At 54.8% G+C, this 21,012-nt stretch overlaps 2 protein-coding genes across 4 annotated transcripts in view; both read right to left on the bottom strand.

Moving 5' to 3' along the window:
• MYO1F (myosin IF) overlaps positions 1-467 on the bottom strand; it is a 40,293-nt gene extending 39,826 nt beyond the window's left edge. Inside the window, exon 1 of one of the 2 annotated variants that reach the window (XM_066352155.1) lies at positions 337-467. In XM_066352155.1, coding sequence (XP_066208252.1) covers positions 337-339 — 3 coding nt within the window. In that variant the 5' untranslated portion in view covers positions 340-467. The remainder of the gene's footprint in view (positions 1-336) is intronic. The other variant, XM_066352154.1, reaches the window with a different exon arrangement.
• A 1,281-nt stretch (positions 468-1,748) lies between these two features.
• Positions 1,749-20,811, bottom strand: ADAMTS10 (ADAM metallopeptidase with thrombospondin type 1 motif 10). 2 transcript variants are annotated; one of them, XM_066352156.1, is made up of 26 exons: positions 20,515-20,811; positions 18,292-18,371; positions 16,890-17,076; positions 16,303-16,649; positions 15,355-15,511; positions 14,164-14,381; positions 12,475-12,558; positions 12,238-12,383; positions 11,813-11,856; positions 11,556-11,661; positions 11,324-11,470; positions 10,987-11,128; positions 8,087-8,194; positions 7,567-7,712; positions 7,414-7,477; positions 6,383-6,485; positions 5,992-6,125; positions 5,782-5,905; positions 5,077-5,157; positions 4,840-5,003; positions 4,617-4,743; positions 4,400-4,529; positions 3,933-4,137; positions 3,494-3,670; positions 3,261-3,420; positions 1,749-2,494 (listed from the first exon to the last, which is right to left on the bottom strand). In XM_066352156.1, exons 3-26 carry the CDS (start codon positions 16,975-16,977, stop codon positions 2,385-2,387), a joined length of 3,312 nt encoding a protein of 1,103 aa, XP_066208253.1. In that variant the 5' UTR covers positions 16,978-17,076; positions 18,292-18,371; positions 20,515-20,811; the 3' UTR covers positions 1,749-2,384. The 2 variants fall into 2 exon arrangements, with proteins under 2 accessions (XP_066208253.1, XP_066208254.1); XM_066352157.1 differs by lacking the exon at positions 18,292-18,371.
• Between the last annotated feature and the right edge of the window lie 201 nt (positions 20,812-21,012).

Raw genomic sequence — 21,012 nt, 5'->3', positions numbered from 1 at the left:
GGGAGATAAGGTACCAAGCTGAACTGGAAACCAGGTTTCCTAAGCCCCCCAAAAGGGGCATGTCCCTGTCCTTGCAGACACTGCGATCCCTCAGAGCCCCCATCGGCCTTCCAGTTCTCAGCCCCGCCCCATCATTATTCTGTCATCCTGTCTATTAGATGGGAGTTTGATCCCGGTGAAAAATGTTAGGGACACCTGAGCTGCATGGAAGGGCCCCTAAAGGGCCTGTGTGCCCCTCCCCATTGTTCTACTTTCTGATGATGGCTTCCAGGGCACTCCACCTGGCTGGTACCCCTCACCCCTGCATTTCAGGGCCCGTCCCCTCAAAGGACTTACCATGATGGGAGATGGTGTCTGGGTTTCTGGGGGAGGGGTGTCCTGAATGGGTGTGGCAGGGGTGCAGGCTCAGGAGGCTCCGGGGGGTGACTGGGGCATGGCCTTGCTCCTTCTCCTTCAGCAGACTCTCAGCCCTAGTTCCTCTTACAACAGCCCCCTCCACTTCCTTTGGCGGGAGGGGCCCATGGCTACAGGGGAGGGAAACTGGGCCCAGGGGGTGGGGAGATTGCTCCAGCTGCTGGCTGGGCTGAGGGAGCTGGCTGTTTGGGGGTCTGGGGTTGAGCCTGAAGGGAGAGGCCAAGGATTGATGGTAGCTGCTGCCAGACCCCAGAGGCCTTTTCTCCAACTCCTTGGGGACAGGGGCTGCAGCAAGGAACACACAGGTCAGTTGGCTGCAGGACTGACCACTCTAATCAGGGTAAGCCTCCTGTAAGCATTTGGGCTGTCCGGGTCTCTACAAAACCATTTCAGACATCTGTGTTCTCCAGGCATCTCTGAACGTGAACCTGCTTTCAGAGTGGCCTCAGATGGTCCTTCCTTTAGAACAGTCTTTGGAAGCACATGCATGCATGCACGGATGTCAGGGGAAGGGCAACGGGAGTGGAAGGTACCAGCAGCCAGATCCCAGTCTTTGGAGTCAGATCTGGATTTAAGGACCCCAAGTTCTGCTATTTCCGGGGTCTCCCATGTTCTCATCATCAAACAGGGTCTTGGGACCACTCAGCAACTTCTGGCACACACTGGATCCATCAAGTGTGGACCCATGGCCTGATCTTGGAAAGATCAGCAGGCTCACTAATCTCTTCTTGAGAGTTGAGGAAGCAGCAGTTCTGTGAGGCTGCCACCTCCCATGCCACACAGCAAGGAGGTGGCAGAGGCAGAAGCCTGGATGCGGGGAAAGTCTAGCAGGGAGGCAGGACTGGGATATCCTTGTGGTCCAGGGTTGCACAGCATATCACCTACCAAACGTGTCACCCCCTTGTGGCCACATACAAGGAGGCACCCTTTTCCCTCTGAGTCTCCTGTGCACGTTTCCTCATGGGATTGGTTTGGTGCCAGCAGAGCTCAGCAAATGCCTCCAGACACTAAGAGTGAATAAGCAGGCAGGAGAACACTCCCACTTTGTAAGGGAAGGCTTTTGGGAAAAGGTAACCTTGTGCTGAGACTGCAAGGTAACCTGAATTGAACTAGGTGAAGAGGGAAGGGGTGGTACACCTGGCTGGAAACTGCTCAAGCAAAGGCAGGCACCAGATCCTGAGGCTTCAGGAGCCTCCGTGAGAAGCTGTATACTTGTCCTGAGCTCACTGGGCTCTAGTCTGTGTTTGTAAAAGCTGCCTTCCAGACTGCTGGGGCTGCTTCCAGTCTGGGTAGGGACACACACACCACGTGCAGAAATCTACACAAGACAGAACTTTATTGATGTAGCACTTTCTGGCAAGGGGTGTGTAGGCCCCAGGGCAGGGCCAGTAGCACCATGATGGGTGTGGCTGGGATGTTGGGATTCCCCTGCAGCAGGCTGGGCAGAGGTTAGGGTGGATCTTCCCTTCTCTAACCCCCCCACCCCCCAGCTGCTGTAGTCAGGAGGTGTCAGGGAAGTGGTGCTAATCCCCTTAACCTCATGAAGGACATAGACCCCCTCCAGCCCAGAGTGGAGGAATAGGGCAGTGCTGGGGGTCAGGCACTGGCTGACCCCCTTCCCCACCCCCAATCTTCACAGTATGTATTCCGATCAAAGGTGGGGGGAGTCTGGGGGGCTCCCTAGGGGTAGGTGTAAAGGACGCTAAGTCAAACAGTTGTTCCCTTCTCCAACCCACCCTGGAGAGGGTCTCACTGTGAACTGGTAGAGGGGCTGCGGAGAGGCCCTGGGGATGGTCAGCCCCTCTCCATCTCCCAGCCAGGGGCCCTTCAGGGGTTCCCAATAAATAACTTCCGGCTTCATCTCACCCTCTACTCCCTGCTCTTGCCCTCACGGGATCCTTCAGGCTGGCTAGCTGTGGCTGGACCCACCCCAAGCCCATTCAGTTGTAGCTCAGGGGGCTGCGTGTCCCCTAGCGGCCGTGGCAGGTTTTGCAGCACATCTGGCGGAAGTAGGCTCGGCTGCAGAACTGAAATTTGAGCACTAGGGGGCAGTAGGCGACCTTGTTCACATCTTTGCACTCTGTGGAGGGTGGGAGCGGGGTGGAAATCAGGTCTCGTGGCCCTTGGGCTTCATGTGGATTATTTCATTCCACCCCTCAAATATGGCATCCTCTCAAGTGAATTAATTTTTACCCCTTGACAGATGAGAAAAAGAAAGCAAGAGGTGGAAGGTGAACCCAGGCAGTTTGGTTCCTGTGTCTAGAATAAGTAATCTATTACTATGAAAAATTTTGCTTAGGTAGAAAAATAAATGGGTATTTTTAAAGCAGTGGTTCTCAAGGGGATGTGACTTTGCCCCCCTCAACCCCAGGGGACATCTGATGACGTCTGGAGACATTTTTTGGCTGTCACCACAGGGGGGAGGGGTCCTACTGGTACAAGGCTGGTAAAGGTCAGGGATGCTGCTAAATATCCTAAAATGCACAAAGAATCACGTGGCCCAAAACATCAATACTACCCGAGGTTAAGAAAGTCTGACTTAAAGAGAGAATATTAGGCAAATAATGCTACTGGGGGGGATGAGTAAGTCAAAGGTCATGGGGTGGCTGGGGAAGTGACCCAAGTTTGGGCCCCCAAAAGGATCAGGTGCCTAAAATGCTTGCTTGGCACACAGTAGCACTTACTAAATGTCTGCAGGGAAGGGATAGTGAGGCTGGCCTGGAGGAGACAAAAGGCATTTCCGTGGTTGGGGAAGGGTGTTCGGCCAATGGTCAGGACTACTGCTCTCCTGTGGCTTCCTCAGGATAGGGCCCACCTGGTGCCCCTTGGCCTCTTGCTCCACATACCTTCGGGGCCGTCCCCAGGGGGCATGCTGTCACACTTGGCTTCACACTGCTGCGTGGCAGGTGGCCGCAGGGCCTCAGTGCATTCCCAGGATGGCTGGCCGGTGTGGCTGGAGCAGCGCACGGGGCGCTGTTGCTGCCCGAGGCCGCACTGCACGGAGCACTGTGGGGCATCTGGGATGAGCTGCCGCCCTGCCGCCCAGCCCTGGCCTCCGTCTCCCAGGGTGCCCACCTACCTCACCCCACTCGCCGGCCACCCAGCGGGCAGGAGGGCAGCGGCGCAAGTTGCAGCGCATGGTGGCTGGTGGCTTGCCCGCAGGAGGGCAGTGTGCAGGCGGCAGCGTGGCACGGTGGTCTGCGCTCTTACAAAGGACTATACGGTGGCGGAGGCCCGGGCCGCAGCTCGGGGTACACTGCAGTTATAGAGGCATTTCAGGCTCAGGGGACCATCCACCCTCCCGTCCCCCCTCAAGCCCCCCACCCTTTCTTGCACAGGGAGTTGGGAAGAGGCTGCTGGTCCAGTGGGTGTTAGGGAGGGGCTGAGTAACTTTGGACTAGTCAAGATTAGTCCACTAGGGCTTGTGGGAAGGGTACCTCAGTGGGCACCCAGCACCCAGGTCCAACCCTGTGCTGCACAGCGAGTGGGTTGGGTGAAGGTGGGAAGGGGCAGCTGACCTCTGACCAGTTGAGGGCGGCCCACTCCGGTGGGCAGGCAGGGCCATGGCAGGCTTCCAGGACAGGTGGGCGTGGCTGTGGGCACGAGTTGTCATCTAGTGTCTTCTCCTCGGCAGCTGACATTCGGCGCTGACACACGACAGAGCGGCTGCGCACACCCGCATCACAACTGCGGCTGCAGCGAGACCAGTTCCCCACAACCCAGCTGTGGGGACATAATGGTCTGAGAGTGTGCAGGCAGGGCACCCTGACCCTGAAGTACTAGCATAGCCTCCAGATACCCAGTAGCCAGCATGGCTATGGCAACTGGCACTGGGACTATGGATCCTGCAGGGAGCAGACAGAAGCCCTGTAACCACCTTGGGGAACACGGTCACCCCAATCCTGGGACCACTCCCTTCTCTGGTCTCAGCAGTGCTATCACAACAGTTTTTGTCACTCATTGCTGCACCCTGGTGGGTACTCACTCAGGCGGGCAGGGCTCGGTATTGCAGGCCCGCTGCCTCTTGGGGAGCTTGCTGTGAGCACTGCAATGGTGGGGAGCCACGGCTGAGCTGTCCAGCTGATTGCGGCATTCCACAACCTGCACCTGGCTGCCTAGGGGCGGGGGAGAGGCCCACTCAGCCCTGCTCAATCCAGGTCAGGTGACTAGTGACCCCCCCTTTGGCCCCACCCCAGCCTCACCGCCAGCACACTGGGCAGAGCACTTAGTCCAAGGTGCATACTGCCAGGAGTAGGGGGGCAGTGCGTCGTGGGTGATGGGTGCATTGAATCGGTAACGGAAGGCAGACAGCTCTGTCCTGGCCAGCACCTGGGGGTGGGGGTGGGGGATATGCATCAAAGGGAAGTCAAGCTTGGAGTTCCTACAAGGGTGCTAATGTCCCCTGTGCTGTGCTCCCACCATTACCATGATGATGAGAGATGCATTAATGGGTCCCAGGGCTTCTAGGCTCTGAGTCTGATTCGGCCCTGGTCGCAGCTGAAAGGTGGTCCCAGCCAGGGCCAGTCGGTGGGGCTGAGGGGTCCCGGGCATCCCCTCCAATAGCAGGGATTCCTGGTCTCCCTTCAGGGCTGGGGGATAGAACAGGGGTCAGAATCCCAGCCAGGCTTATCCCCAGTCTTCATCCCCTTACCTCCAGCTCACCCAGGTGACTAAGGGAGAGGTTCAGATCCTGGATGAAAATGTGGACGGAGCCTTTGGGAATCCAGACGACCTCCTCATACCCTGCACAGTAAAGCTGGCATCACCTACGTGGCCCATTCCCTACACCCACCTGCCTCCTTTAGCCCTGGATGAAAGCAGCTAACCATTACAGCAGTAAGCGCTTACAAGGACACCACACTGTGTCCCAAGCTCCAGCCGTAGGATGTAGATGTGTCATCATGCTTAATTCAGATGACAAAACTGAGGCTCAGAAAAGCACAGCCACTAGCCCAGATTTGACAGCTAGAAAGTAGCAGTGCTAAGATTTGAACCAAACTTTCCTGCCTCTCTAACCACCAAAAATGATCTGCCCTACCACCTTCCCACCAACAAGCAGCAGGTCCCACCCATGTCCCAAATCCTGGTTTATCTGCCTGGACTCCCACACTGTCTCCTGAACCACACTTGGACAGGAGGCCCCTGGCCTGTTGAAGGAAGAGGTTTGGGTTCCCACCCTCTTAGACATTTTAATTGCTGGGCTTTAGGCTCCTGTTCTAGAGCAACACTGGGCCCCCAAGTCTTTGTGGGGTCTCAACATTCCGCTGGGCGCCTGGGTCTGAGCATTTTGTTAATCTTGACTATTATGGTGGGGCCAGTTTTGCCACCAGCCCAATGGGGAGTGTAACGGGAGTGCAGGTATCTTACCAGCCCCGGGCAGGGCCGGGCCGAAGACCCCCTCAATGGTTTCGCAGGTACTGCCATCTCCCCCACACACTCGGCACTTGTCCTCCCGTAGGTCGGACCCCAGGACCCGGTCGCAGCCCACGTGCTGGGGAGGGCAGTGGTGGTGAGGGTGTCAGTGAGGTGGTCATCTCCCCATCCCTCCCCATCCCTCCCTCTGGGAGTGTCCTCTACCTTGCACTCGCCGCTGACACAAATGTCCACTGTGTCTGGGCGGCAGGGTGTTCCATCCACCACGGCCGCTGCTCTCTCCGTGTAGAAGTTGAAACCTTCTGCTAGACAGGTGAGCGAGCAGGCCTTCACACCCCCTGGAGGTTATGGCCCCATCAGACCAAGGGCCTAGAGGCTGTGGGGCTCCCTTCTTGTTCCCCAGGGGGAGGTGAGGCCAAGAAGGGAAGACCCCAGATTCAAGAAGACTGGGCAGGCTAGGTAGAAGGAATGGGGACTCCCAGCATCCAGTCTGGTACCCTGGCACCTCGGGTGAAGAAGGGACTCAGGACAGACCCCATGGCGCTCTATCCACCTGCTGTTGGATGCTCCCATGGCCTTCTGAACCCCCAATCACCTCCTCGGTATGTTTTCCACGTGTAGAATTTTCCACGGAAGGGAACACTGTCAAATTCAGAGCACTGCATTTCCCTGAAGTCCTGGGAGCCAGGGGGACAGTCCTGGAAGCATGAGATAGGAGAGGGAGGGAGACCAGGTGTCCAGGAACAGAGTTAGTGCAGAGCCTGGGGCCAAGAACCAGTGTTCAGAGCAGAGATGGGTTGGAGGGGTGAAGTTGGAGGCAGGGAGGCAGGAAGGCCAGGAGGCCAGGGAGGAGGCTGTGAAGGACGGGGTGATCTGGCCTGGCAGGAGGGCTGGAGGTTAGGTGCATCTGAGATAGGACTAGGTGGCTCATTAGATGTCAGGTGCAAGCTAGATGCCTGGGTTGCTAGTTTCAGACCCTGGGGCCTTTCTTGAGAAAGTGGACCAAGAAAGGAGCAAGGCAAACTGAGGAAGGTACTCAGCTCTTTGTGGGAGACAAGTGGACTCCTCGGAGACATAAGCCCACCCCTCACTCAAAAGCATTCCCCATTCCCTTAGCACTCTCTGCTGAAGTAAGTCTCATGCTTATTGGGTGCGTACATGTAAGATGCACTGACACCCAGGACACAGCCATGGGGAGCCCCAGCATTAAAAAAGGGGCAGCAGAGAAGCTGAGAAAAGGAGACAGAAAGCACAGCCTAGGCAGGCTGGGAACACAGGGCTTTGGTGATACAGATAAGACAGGAGGCCGTGGTCCCTGGTCAGAAGAGGATGCAAGCAGACTGAAAACGTGGCTACTGGGTCTGGTGACAGGTACATCTGTGACAGTCTTAGGGCAGGGCTCTCTGGGGAAACTGAGCTAGGAATGGGGGTGGGTGGTGGGCAACAATTATTTCTAGGTGGGAGACTCATTCACTGTTAAGTTAGAAGGAGCCAGATTCCCTGGGGAGGTACAAGGGGGCAACTGGGCTGGGCTAGGGGCATGTGTAGAGGAACTGCAGCAGAGCTCCTTGAAAGTTGACTAATGCCTCTTTTTTTTCTGAGGGACTGGGCTTAGGGGAAACTCACGTCCGTGTTGCAAGAGCGGTGTCGTCGTCTCTCGCCCAGGCAGTACTTGCCCCCGATGGTGGGCCTGGAAAGGGTCAGGGGGTAGGAGAAAGATGGGGTAGTGGGAGTAGGGAACAGTTCCCTCATCTTGTGCAGGGGATCCTGCGGACCTACCTGGGGCTGTCGCAGTGACGGCTGGAAGAGGACACGCCACCGCCGCACGTCCGGCTGCAGTCGCCCCATGGGGTCCACGGGCCCCAGGCCCCATCCACACCCTCAGGTCGTGACCCAAAGGGGACGCACACCCGTTTGTAGCACCACTGTGGGTGGGATAGGCAGAAGTGAGTCCAGCTCGGGGGATCCTCAGGGACTTGGTGCTCATTCCTGCATTCCCTCTTCCACACAGCCAGAGGTCTCAGATCCCCTGGGATGGGGATGAGGTGGGATGACAGAGGTAGGGTCCGAGGGCTGGGGGGGTACCCGGCTTGGTATAGGGGTGTGGCCATAGACAAGGAAAGGGTGTGAAGCTAGTGGGGCACTCGTGCAGGCGAGGTTTGAAATAGTGTGAGGGTGTGGTCTCAGGTGAGGGGTGGAGCCTGCAGGAAGCAGGCGTGGCCAGAACCCATGTGAAAGTAGAGGCGAGGCATGGGTGGGCGTGGCCAGACAGGAGGGGGGGGCCTTAGTCTGCGCTCACCCCTTTGTCGATAGTGTGCGTCTGGCACAGCGTGCCCTCTGCGGCTGGGATGCTGTTGGTGATGCACCGGTTGCTCTTGCTCAGACACCACAGCTCACTGCAGACCTCCTGCGGGTCAAGATGCCCGCTCAAGCTCACCCTCCTCCCTCAGGAGGACCCAGGCGACTTGTTCACTGTTGGCTGGGCAGTGGGGCCCCAACACTCCTTTCTTGGGTCTTAAGAAATCTTGGCCACTTTAGCAGGGCATGGCCTGGGATCTCCTCTCTATGTCTGTGCTGCACTTATTGAACACCTATGTGTGTCATAAATTCCCTTAGGCATCATTATCCCATTACAGTGAGAAAACCAAAGCTCAGAGAGGTAAGGTCACTTGCTTAATATAACACAGTTATTAAAAAGGGCAGCCTGGTTACAAACCCAGACCTTGAACTAAAGGGTCTATGATGTAGCCCATTTTCAGTTCAGCCCCTGGCATCTACTGAGTTCCTAGAAGGAAATGTGGGATTTGCTGTGGAACGATGAGGAAGGTTTGTGGGTTCTTTTTGGGGACAGGTGAAGCAGCCCACGGAGGAGCAGTGGTTCTGAAAGATCAGGCCTGGAAGATGGCTCAGGTCAAGGGCCCCATCTCTAACCTTTTTCCAGTGGGTGGTTCTTGTTTCCTTCACCTAAACCGGGGAAGTTCCCAATGGTTTTAATCTATGGAGGCTTGGGAAAGGACAAGACCAGACTGGATCTGTATGGGACGTTCCTCTGCATCAAACAGTGAAAAATGGCCTGCCTAGGACCTAGCAGTAAGGCCTATACCAGTCTCTGGAAGTCATTCTGACCCTTTAGGTCTAGGTTAATGTCCCTGGACAAGCCGTACTATGTTTAGGTGTGATCAAATCTCAGACTCTCTAAGCTTACATACTGCCCTACCACTCGGCCTTCCCCCTGTGAAATGGAATCCTTGTCTCTTTACAATCACATGTAATCTCTTCTTTAAACATCATCCTTCCAAGCTTTAAAGATTTGGAATTGGATCACCAATGGCTACAGGAAAGAACCTTCGTGGGTCAGCTTCTGTGAGATACCTGCACACACACACTCAAGAAGTTTGGAGGGCTGTCCTGAGACCTGCTCTCTCAAACATCCTCAAGTCCCTGCCTTCTGCCCCTTCAGAGAGTACTTCTTGCTAAAATCTCAGCCTGGTCTTCTGGCTTTGCCTGGCTTGTGTCCTCCTGGCCATTTTGTAAAAATATCACATGATCCAATCCCACTTCTGACACCTCTTAAAAAGAATTCCTATCCCAGTCCCACCTTGCCTCCTCCCCACAAGGACACACTGTGGAATATATGGGTGCTTCAACAAGTCAGTCGCTTGCAACACATTTGCCCTCTCTGGGCTACAGTATCCTTGTCTACAAGATGGGCCTTGCCTACATAAAAGACAGACGCGTATAACAGAGTAGATATTAAAGGGCTGGCACAAACGTCCTGTTATTAAAAATGACCACAGCTATTTCTGGACTAGACACTAGGTAAGTCCTGCTCCTTACACACATTAACCAATTTACATGTAGTCAATAATTCCCCTTTTGCCATGGTGGCCAGCAACGTGTTCCTTGGAAAAATAAAAGGGAGAATCAATTTAACATACAGCTAGCACTAGTCCATCTTGCTATTCTGGCACTTCCTCCCCTCCTCCACCCCTTTATAAAATTTGGAGTCATACAGAAACTTGGATTCAAATCCCAGCTCTGCCATGTTCTCCAATTGTGACTTTGGGAAAGGCACCCTCCCTATGCCTCAGTCTCTTCATCTGTAATGTGGGAATAATAGGATCAACAGTTTAAAAGAGTTAATACATATCACACTTAGCATATAGCAAATGCTCAGTAAATGTCAACCACTGTCATCATTGTTAGGATATCTGGAGCACAGCAGACTCTCAAGGTAGTTTCAGAATTCTTTTAGAAGTCATTAGAGAATGCTGTAATGACCAGTCAAGTTAGGTGTGAGGGCGAGAGAGGAATGTCAATTATGTATAAATTGACCCAGGGTTTATCTTCTTGTTTTGCACTGGAACAAAGCGAGTGCCTACTCTTGGAGTTAACACGGTCTTAGCTTGGAGAGGGCTTTGAAAAACTTTGATCTTTTGGGTCTGGAGATGTGAAGTATTGGGACTGGGTCAGGCTACTAGGGCCGAAGCTTTGAGGAAGTGGGGAGTGTGTTTTGGGAATTAGGGGAGCTGGGCAGTAGGGGCAGACTCCAGCTGAGCTTGTGGCTCTGATGGCTGAAGCAGGAAGCCAGCAGGCCTCCAACTTACTGGAGGAAACTGGGATCTGGACTCCTAGCTCACTTCTCTATGCACAGATGGGGCTTTGGGAGTCGAATCTGAATCTCGGGAGAGTTGAAGGGTGGTCAGGAGGCTCAGAACTTGTCCAGCCAAGGATTTGGGCTAGCAAATATGTGTACCAGTTGGTAGGGGATGTGGGGAGTACAGACAGGGTATCCCTGTCTGGCTCTGTCCAGCTTTTGCCAAATGGGGAAAATGGTTCTTCCCCAGTGAAACTATTTCTACAACTGAAAGTTTGGTTAAAAATGGCCCAGTTAGGGCTCTTGGGACTTTAGTCCTGCTGCAGCCTGATACGCTGTCAAGGTGGCCTCCCAGGCACTTCCCAGCCCAGCCTCCAAATCAGGGGTCTGGAGAGCCAGGAGAGCCCATTCTTGTCCCCAAGCTTGTCTCATTGTGACATCTGTATAGCCCCAGGCTGCTCTGTGCCTCCAGGCCCCATGGGGCTTACTTCCCTTCCCATTCTGCCAACCCAACCCCACTGCCCCGAGGGTGCCCACATAGAGTTGCCCACCCCTGTGGCCCCCTCCCCTCCAAGGAAGGAAAGCAGGAAGGCTCTCTCTACCCCGTATTTACACTGACGCGATTTGACTCCATGCTGGAAACGGCACTGCTCATCTGCATCATAGGCTTGGCCGGGTGCCACAGTTGGGTACATGAAGTCTTGTCGGGGGGGCCGGTTGTTCAGGCAGAGCCCCAGGCCCGAGCTGTGGCAAGAGGAAAGCAGCTGTCATGCTAAGGGGCTGCAGGCCAAAAGATCAGGGGGTCTGACTGGGTGGGGGTCCCAGGGAACAGCCCTGCAGGCAACTCAACCCTTCCGAGAGGCAGCACTGATATGCAGAGGACCCCGCCTCAAAACATGAGTGTGAGCCTCTGGGGAGAACAGGTGGGTCCATTCTCACTCCAGAAAGCTGGTGATGTAGTCGCGGCTGCAGGATGACCACACAAATGGGTTGGTCTTCATGGTAATGTGGGCAGCCATGAGCTTCGCTGGGTCCTGGCCCCGGGCCCCACAGCTGTTCCCCACGCCGTCGTGGTTCATGCCAAATCTAGAGTGAGGAGTGTTGGTTCTGCTGGGTGCCAAGAAACCTTCCTGGGCCCTCCTGTCCTCCCCTCCTGTGTCCCTGGCCTCACGTGTGTCCAATCTCATGGGCGATGGTGAACGCGGTGGCCAGACCAATGTCCTCATTGATGCTGCAACTCCTCTCTCGCTCACACATCCCACCCACAGGGGCCAGGCCTGGGGAATGGGCACATGAAAGGGGGGCGTGACTGGGGCTCAGGGTTGTGTTGGCTGGCCCTGTCCACCCTGCCAGGTCCCCACGCAAACCAGGGTCAGAGCCACCCAGCCCACTGCCTTCATAGGTGCCTGAAACCTCCGGGGTGTGTACCTAGTGTGCCGCAGGGTTTGTTTTTGTAGATGCAGATGTCATAGCTGTGGAAGGAGAAGGGGGCAATGAGGAGGCTGGGCTGCCTCCCTCAGCCCTGATGATGCCTCCATGCCTGTTTCTGGAGGTTAAATTCTGCTTGGGAGGCCTTTCACTGAAGCCTCCTGCTCTGCCTCCTGCTGGCCTTGGGGATGGTGGGGTGCATGACTGACTGACTGAGGAGTGGAGTGTATCTGCACTCAAATGGCCCAATACCCACCTTCCCATATTCTTAAGACTCCTAGCTGTCCCTCCCATCTCTGGCACCCCAAGGGGCAGCTGAATAGTCCCAGCCTCTCCATCTAGCAGTTTATCCTTGTGAGGACCCAGATGGTCCCCTGAACACTTGTTCCCTTGGCCCAAGTCTTAGTGCCCTCCCCACCCCTCACCGCGTGATGAGCACTGCTGTGTCATGGTTGGCCACACCGTTCTCAGGAATGGCGTTGCCATGGCCGCTGCGGTTCACGATGGATTTCTGCCACTTACAAAAGCTGTCCAGTGACTTCCCAGCATGGTGGGTGATATCCAAAGTGGGCTGAGGATGGACAATGAGTTGCATGGGTGCCAGCCACCCTGGAGAGGGTTGGCAGCACTGGTGTGCAGGAGAAGGGGTGGGGTCCTCGCACCTGGTCCTCTGTGAGCAGGATGAGTCGTGTTACCAAGATGTTAACGATGTTTCCCAGACTTGAGTCTTGGAAAAGTTTGGCAACCTGACCTCCAAGAAACAAGAGAAACGGAGTCTTAAGAGGGGTCCAGAGTAACAAACAGAAAAACAGTGACAGTAGCTCACTTTAATCAAGTACCTACTGTATGCCTGGCCTCAGGCTAAGCCTGTGCATTTATCTTCACATGAGTAGATACTATTAACATTCCCATATTGCAGATGAGTAAATTGATGCATGGAGAGGTTAGAAAACATAGCTGGTAGGAATCCCAATCACAAGTGGGATTCAAGTCCAGTGAGCCTGCCTGCAAAGCACTGGTTGCTTGCCAGTACATTTCTTTCTGACTCACCCTTGCTCAGCTAGTCAGTTTTTTTTGTCCTTCATCCCTCCCTTGCCAACCCTGTGGCTGCCAGATCGTCTCTTCCCAGAGGTGGCCTGAGGCATGTGCCTCATCCCATGGCTCTCTAAAGGTACCCATTTGAGCATCATCACAGAAAGTTGTAAGTGTGGGGGCAGGAAGCTCTAGAGACAGTGGTCAGAGGAAAGGAGGAAGTGGCCCAGGAATGAGTGGGCACAAATGATGCAGGCCACACCATGCAGTGACCTTGGAGCCCTAGGACATCACTGCCCCATGGGGAAACCCATGGAAACCCTGGCAGGTTTTAGGAAACTTAGAAAATCCAAGGGAAGGAGGCAGAGTTGGGGCAGAAAATGTTGAATCAGATATGATGCCATGTCAACATACTTGGCCATCTGTCCGCTAAAATTTTCCTTTCTTTTTTGCTTCAGTGGAATAAGACCACCACTCATCAAGCCCTCATGTGCCAAGTGCTCTATCTGGTTTCTCTCCCACTAACTCTTACACTCTGCTATAGATACTATTATTTTTTTTTAAATGCTTATGTTATTGACTTTAGAGAGAGAGGAAGAGCGAGGGACAGGAACATCAATCTCTTCCTGTATGTGCCCTGACCAGGGATCAAACCAGCAACCTCTGTGCTTCTGGGACGAAGCCCCAACCCACCGAGCCATCCAGCCAGAACAATACTATTATAACTCCATTTTACAGAGAGGGAAACAGAGGCTCAGAGAGCTCCAGTCTTGAGACCTAATATGGGCACTGAGTATATCTCAATGTTGGTCAGTGAGATCAGCTGTGTGAATTCATAGGTAGGTGCTTGAGTGAGAATTCTGCCTTGTGTACAGATGTGTGCCCATGTGTGCACTGGTAACCTCAGCAAGTACCTACAAGCTGCATGCTGATTTTTTATACAGAGGACAATAATGCAACCGGTACTCTGTACCAATCGCTGTTCTAAGGGGCCTTATCAATTCACTGAATCCTCCTTCGCCTTATGAAGTGGGTGCTATTATTATACTCATTTTACATATGAGGAAACCAAGGCAGAAGTGAAGTTGTTTGTTCAAAGGCATACAACTGGGATGAAGTTTTAGCTCAGGCTGCTCGGGTCCTGAGTTCATAGAAAGCACTGTGCTACGCAGCCCTTTTTCACCCTGTCCCCGTTCCATCCCGTTTCTGTAGCGTTAGGTCAGGAATCGGAGGTGGGATGATGACACCCCTTCCCCTGACCTCTGGAGGCTGGCTCCAGGTTCTCGGGGCTTCATTTCCAGGGAGAGGGAGGCACTTACAATGTTCATGATGGCCAGCACATACTGTTCCACATCTCGGCGTCCATGGTAAGCCACCATCATCTTGTCAGCCACCACCAGGGTCTCCACGTAGCGTTCTCGGCTTACAGAGCGCTTCAGGCCCAGCTGGCTACGCTCTGTTTCGTTGGCCTGGGGCCTGGCAGGCGGTGGCTTCAGGGTGCGCAGCCACCATGGCCGCCCCTTCCATGGCTTCTCGTCTGGATGGAGAATTTCTGGTCATTATGCTGCTTGCTCTTTTGGTCCAACTCCTTGTCCACCTGCCCAAAAGGCTGTCAAATATCTTGTCCTTTTGCTACCGGGTACTCTGGTTGTACCATGCCTGGTTCTACAACGATGTGGCTGCTTTACTGCCAAACTGGCTGGTTGAACAGCTGCCCAGTACTCTATGTCAACCAATATGACCATACAACTTGCTAATAACCTCACGACCTGCGTGTGTGTGTGTGTGTGTGTGTGTGTGTGTGCGCGCGCGGCAGCTCGACTCATTGCCAGGAACCATATGACTGCATGTCTTCTTGGCTTTCCAAATATGGAACTTTCTAAGCCACATACTGTACAACTCTGTGGCTGTAGAACCAACCACCTTTGATGGTCTTAATGCCCAACTATACTGTAGCCTAACTGTTCACCGACCAACCTACCTGACTGTGACACCATCTACTTTTGTCTGTATAACTGTAGTATCTTACTCTGCATCTTCCCCCGGGACCACCACATTTTCTAGTTTCCATATGGCTGTTCTGGTAAATATTTTGTTATTGTTTAGCTTTCTTACTCTCCAATCTCCTAAATGTCTGATGGTACAGCTGTCATCCTGCAAGTCTGGTTGTGAATTTGACCTTCTGAATGGTGGGCGAGCCCCTTATGCCTGGTGTTTTAATTGTACAACTGCTCGAGTATCTGCTACAAATACCCTGCTGCTCAACTGTCTAGATTAGACAGTAACCCTGGATATGGATGATCATACACCCGAGTACCTGTCTGGCTGTCAGGCAGCACGTCTCACTGCTGGATCATTAGACTATGAGAGCAATGGATGGCCTGTTTCCTTGCCCCTCCCCTCATGTAGCTGCTGGCTGATTTTCTGGATAGAGACACTGCAGCCTACCTCTGCTTAAAGATAAAGATGTTGTGCAGCCCCTTTGCCCATCCCCTGAGAGACAGATATACCTCTCACTCCACAGGCTGTGTCCAGATGGGGGTGACGCAGAGAGGAACGCTTGTATACCACATGGGGGCCACTCTCCTCTGGTCCCCGGCCTCTCTTAGGTCCACTTTGCAGGGGCTCAATCAAGTATTCTTCCTCATCTGCCACAATCAGGCCATGCTAGGGGCAGGAGGAGTGGGACAGAGAGCTTGGATCAGGTCCTGGTCCCCAGGACTCCTGGGGCCTTATCTCTTTATTTTGTTCTACCTTCCTGGGTTTAGGTTGTTCTTCTTTTTTTTTTTTAAACTTTTTTTTTATTTATTTTGCTTTTTTTTTTTTTTTGTATTTTTCTGAAGCTGGAAACGGGGAGAGACAGTCAGACAGACTCCCGCATGCGCCCGACCGGGATCCACCCGGCACGCCCACCAGGGGCGATGCTCTGTCCACCAGGGGGCGATGCTCTGCCCCTCTGGGGCGTTGCTCTGCGGCAACCAGAGCCACTCTAGCGCCTGGGGCAGAGGCCAAGGAGCCATCCCCAGCGCCCGGGCCATCTTTGCTCCAATGGAGCCTTGGCTGTGGGAGGGGAAGAGAGAGACAGAGAGGAAAGAGGGGGAGGGGGTGGAGAAGCAAATGGGTGCTTCCCCTATGTGCCCTGGCCAGGAATCGAACCCGGGTCCTCCGCACACCAGGCCAACGCTCTACCACTGAGCCAGCCGGCCAGGGCTGTTCTTCCTTTTTTAACGTCCTAAAAGTGATGTTCAGCTCATTACATTTCAGCCCAACTTAAGGCTATATATTTTCCTTTAAGTACTGCATTAGCTACATCCTAAATTAGCTAATCCTTCTGATTAGCTCAAAATGCTTTAAATATTTCTACTAAGATTCCCTCTCTGACTTATATTTAGAAGTGTTTTTCTTAACTCACAAACAAGTGGGCACTTCCTCCCTGCCTCCCAGAATCCTCTGCTCACCAGGCCCCCACAGGTGCTGATGGCCACATGAGAGCTGCCAGCCTGGCCCTGCAAGTGGCCAGCGTAGAGGCAGTGGGACCGGGCAGCTCTCTGCCAAGCCAGGCCCTCCCGTGTCCAGTACTCCACAGAGATGTGTCCTGCCAGAAGGCGGGAGCTGCGGGTCAGGTTCAGCAGGAAGTGGGTGCTGGGTGCGGCCACTTTGTAGAAGAGGCGGGACTCTGCAGCAGGCCCTGAGCTCCTACGCTGCCTCCTGGGGGCAGGGGGTGAGAAGGCCAATAGTGCCCCGTTGTCATCCACTCGGGTGGGGAAGGCAATTTCATAGTTCTCCAGACTGGACAGGAACTCATCTGTGGGTAAGGGTGAGAGGTCTAGAGTGGGCCCTGGAAGAACCCCTGTGTCCTGGCTTCTTGGCCACAGGGCTGGTGAGTCTAGCCTCACTGGCTTGTGAATGTAAATTACCAGATACAAGACTCTGGACTTACGGACCCCAGGGCCTTCCTTACCCTCCACAACTAGAGTCCCTGTCTCACTGTTCCCTCCTTTGCCCCTTGCTCCCTCCCCACCACCACTCCTGGAACCACTCCTACCTTGAGAATGGAATGTGTGAGTGACCTCGAATGCAAGGCCCAGCCCCAGGGCGAGGGCCCAGCGGAGGATCTGGCAGGCGGGAGCCATAGAGGCTACGTGTCCACATGTCTCTCCCCAGCCCCGGCTGCCGGCAGCCCCTACAGCACCACCTTTCCTCTTCACAGCCTGGGCAGCATCACTGGGCGCCTGGGAGGGAGGAGCTGGGTTCACAGGAAGCCTGATCCTGCTGCCCAGCAAAAACACTACCAAGGGTCCTCACCAAGCTGACTGACAGGTGGACCTGCAGCTCCTCACTCCAGCCTAGAGGATGCCCAAGGCATTTCCCATGGTTGGAAGATTCCAAACGCACCCAGTAGCCCCGTCCCTACTGCCCATCCTCCCTGCACTCTTAGGACTTGCAGGGACCTTGGCTTCATGATCACCTACTGTGTGCCCATTACCAGCCTGAGCAATTTCATACTATTTCACTTCATTTCTTCAATAACCCTAAGAGGACCCATTCATTGGGTAAATGACTCTGAATGAAAGGGACACAATCCTAACCTCCCCTTTTTGGGCTCAGTCTCCTGGGAGTTACAGATGACAGACAAGTAAAAAGATGAACAAACGAGAGTAGTTCTGTGACATGTTCTCTAGAAGAAATAATGGGGAGGCTCAGAAGTAGAGGCATGAGGGAAGGAGATGGTGCACTAGGCAGAGAACAGCAGGGTCAAAGGCCTAGGGGCAGGGAGGAGCTTTCTGAACATCACAGACTCAAGGGAGGGGAGTAGGCGGCCAGCAAGGGGAGGCTGGCACTGGACACACAGGTCAGCGTGATGTTTCAACTCAGATTAAACCTGAGGCCAGAGCTTGGCTCCCCTCGCCATCCCACCATTTCGGGGGCTATGCCTCTGGATGCTCTGCCATGGGTAACACTGTTCACCTGGCCAGCAGAATTGCAACGCCACACATCATGGCCTTGGTCCCTGTGACCTCCCTTACCCTGCATTTTCAACTAGGTCCTTAGTCCTGCTTCCTTTCCCTTCATATTCTTCTTGGGAGCTCCAGGCTTCCTCTGGAATCTGCCCCTGGCCAGCCTGACACAGATACCACTTTGGGTCACCACTCTGTGCCAAACCCTCTTGCCCCTCCTGTCTCTATCCTCCTCCCCCTTAATCACACAGTCTTGTTTTCTTTGCAGCCTGGCCAAGTCTGGGAGCCAGTTCCCAAACAGGGCAGTTCAGCTCCAGAGGAATGAAGCCAGATTTTCCCTAAGATATGACTTAGAAGTCAATGTTTCCCACTTCTGCTTGGACACTTCCAATGATGGGGAGCTCACTCTCTGGCACTCTGTGACTCAGCAGCTCCCTTCAGCAGCCTGATGTTTACCCTGGCTTTTTTTTTTTTTTTTTTTTTTTTTACCTTCTGGGGGCTTCAGTTAGTGCTACAGTGTCGGGTCCCTGTGTGTGAGCCTTTCTGGGCCTCTGATTCTTCTTCAGAGCCTGCATAGGGAAAGGGCAGTGAGGAGGAGCTGGCTTGGGGCTGGAGTTCAGGGGTCACTGAGAAAACTTGGCTGGCGCTGGTGAACCTCCTCTTGGATGTCATCCTTTCTCTTTCCCAGCACATGACCCCCTAAAGCTTCCTCCTCCCCTCTTTCTCCTCCCTCATCATTTCCTATTGCCTCCTCTCCCCTATTCCATCCTGAAAGGCCTTGACCAGCTCTGGGATCAAAGCCCTTCTTGGGTGGGGTCCCCCGGGCCTCCTTCCTGCCTTAAAGGCCCCTTCCCCTTGCCAAGGTGGCAGGCAGCATTTACACTGCAAGTGAGGCTGGAAACCCCCACCCCCTTTTCCCAGGGGTGCAGAAGCTTCCTCCCTCGGTACCTCAGTACCTCGGTGGCGTGGCTCTTCTCTTGGCCGTCTTATCTTTTTGCCTCTCCTGTTGCCCCCACCCCAAATCCTCATCCCTGTTCTGAGGCTGGACCTCTCCTCCTACCGCCCTCACACCTCTGTACTTCCAAGTTCAGGTGGGGGTGGAGGACTGTGCTGACAGACCCAGCATCAGTGGATGGAGGCAGGGGGAGTGGGAACGGGAGGAAGAAGTCTGGAGGGGGAGGGCACACAAATGTCTGTAGAGCAAGGCAGTGTAGATCACCTGGGGCAGTAGCCCAGCCATGAGGTGGCTGGGAAGTGTGACCTGCCCTGGGGCCAGAGAGGGTCCCTGGGTCTGAAGGGGTAATATGAGGCTGTACCTGGACTGGGGACTCCAGGGCCTGAGCCTGGTTGGGCACAACAGATGTCAGCAGGGGATCTACTGTGGTGTGTGTGTCTACAGGAGCATGCATGACTGTGTATGGGTGTAACTCCTATGTGACTGTGTGTGTGGTGTGTATGCCCATGTGATCCATGTGAGGCCGTGTGTGTGTGTGTGTGTGTGTGTGTGTGTGTGTACCCAGGCTGGGCCAAACCCCCAGCCTCTCCTCCCAGAAGATAGGAGGGAGGCAGCCAGCCTGGGGGAGAGTGCCAGCAGCTGAAGGAGGAAATGCTGGTGGAAAAGGCCCGGAAACAGAGACTCCATCCCCTCCCCGGGATCCTGGAGGGACCTGTGGCTCCACACCCAGACCTCCTGGGCCAGCTAGGCCAACAGGGCTGCTGGGCTTCCCAGTGGAGGCAAAGACCTTGGCTGCCCAGGCAGAGGCCTCGCCAACCCAGTCTGCCAGCTACCTCCGGGCGCTGCACATCTGGCTGGGCAGACCCCGCAACGCCAGCAGACAAAGGCTGGCTGCCCACCCCACCCTCCAGGCAGCCTAGTGGGTCCCCCCTAAACAGCCACTAATTAAAGGCCTGGAGACACCCTGAGAGAGAGGCTGTGGCCTCTCTGACCAACTCCAGGGAAGTGGGTGGTGCCACTCTCACATCCAAACACACAAATGCACATTGGCACTGACACACACACAGGCAACCATACCTGCATAGCTAGGGACCAACAACCCGATACCACAGACCCACAAAAGCTCTCCACCCATGCACACATTCAGTACATACTTACACATCCAGTGACACAACTACACAGTCCTCTGCCTTATGTGCACACTTACACAGACAACCCAGAGACAAACACAGACACAAACACACACCAGGGCTTTTAAGCACACAGACATGAACACACAAACCAGACCAGGGACAAAGTCACCAAGTCCCATAAACCCTGACACACATCCCTGACTCACTTATATACAGACATTTACACACACACTACTCAGACACACCCGGAGACAAACACACTCATCTAGACATGGACACACACAGCAGAGACTGTATGCACACACGCTGACATCACACTTAGGCACACAACAACCCCACATAATCACACACACATTTTCATGCAGGCTCATACATGCAGAAATACACGCATTTACACATACGTGAATATCCACACGTACACATCACACGTGCACACACACACACACACCACAACCAGGAGCTCACTGGAACTCAGTGTCGCACACGCTTGGGGACATCGCACACCAACACAACCCCCACTGCGGAACGGTGGCCATGCCGTTCCCATCCGACGCAGACACACAAAGTCCCCCGATGCCATGGACCCCCGCCCGGCCCGCTAGCCCGCGAGCCCCGCGCCTTTACCCGCGGCCGGCCGCTCGCCCGCCGGGGCCTCAGTCGCGTCTCCGCCGCCGTCTCGCCGGCCCGGCGCAGGGAGGAGGGAGCGCTCGGCGTGGCCGGAGGAGGGGGCGCGGGGACTGCACTTCCTGAGCCGCCGGCCAGGGTTATAAAAAACCCCCAAACCGCGCGCCGCCAGAACCCCGCCCGCCGCCGCCGCCGCCGCCTCCTCCTCCTCTGCCGCTGCCGCCGCCGCCGTCGCCGCCGCCCGTCCTGCGCCGCAGGCTGGACCCCGGCCAGAGACCCGGGAGCTCCCGCGCCCCGCCTGGCCTGGCTCCTTGCGGTGGGGGTGAGGATGCGGGAGGGACAGGATGGGCAGGGAGGGGTGAAATGGGCGGGGTGATGGGCGGAGGTGGGAGGGAGCAGAAGTGGGGGAGGGGGAAAAGACTAGAGTGGGAATGAGGAGGGAGGAAGAATTGGGTAGGGGTAAGGGAATTTGGAGGAAGAGAACTGGGTAGTGGGGGG

This window comes from Saccopteryx leptura, chromosome 1 (assembly GCF_036850995.1).
Source record: "Saccopteryx leptura isolate mSacLep1 chromosome 1, mSacLep1_pri_phased_curated, whole genome shotgun sequence".
Lineage (NCBI taxonomy): Eukaryota > Metazoa > Chordata > Mammalia > Chiroptera > Emballonuridae > Saccopteryx > Saccopteryx leptura.
This window is presented reverse-complemented; position numbering and strand designations above follow the sequence as displayed.

Coding starts and splice junctions, on each gene's coding strand:
- ADAMTS10 (XM_066352156.1), bottom strand. CDS start 16,977: ATGGCTCCCGCCTGCCAGATCCTCCGCTGGGCCCTCGCCCTGGGGCTG. Junction 11,662..11,812: donor CAAACCCTGCGGCACACTAG/GTACACACCCCG, acceptor CCCATTCCCCAG/GCCTGGCCCCTGTGGGTGGG. Junction 4,744..4,839: donor ATGCATCTCTCATCATCATG/GTAATGGTGGGA, acceptor CCCCACCCCCAG/GTGCTGGCCAGGACAGAGCT.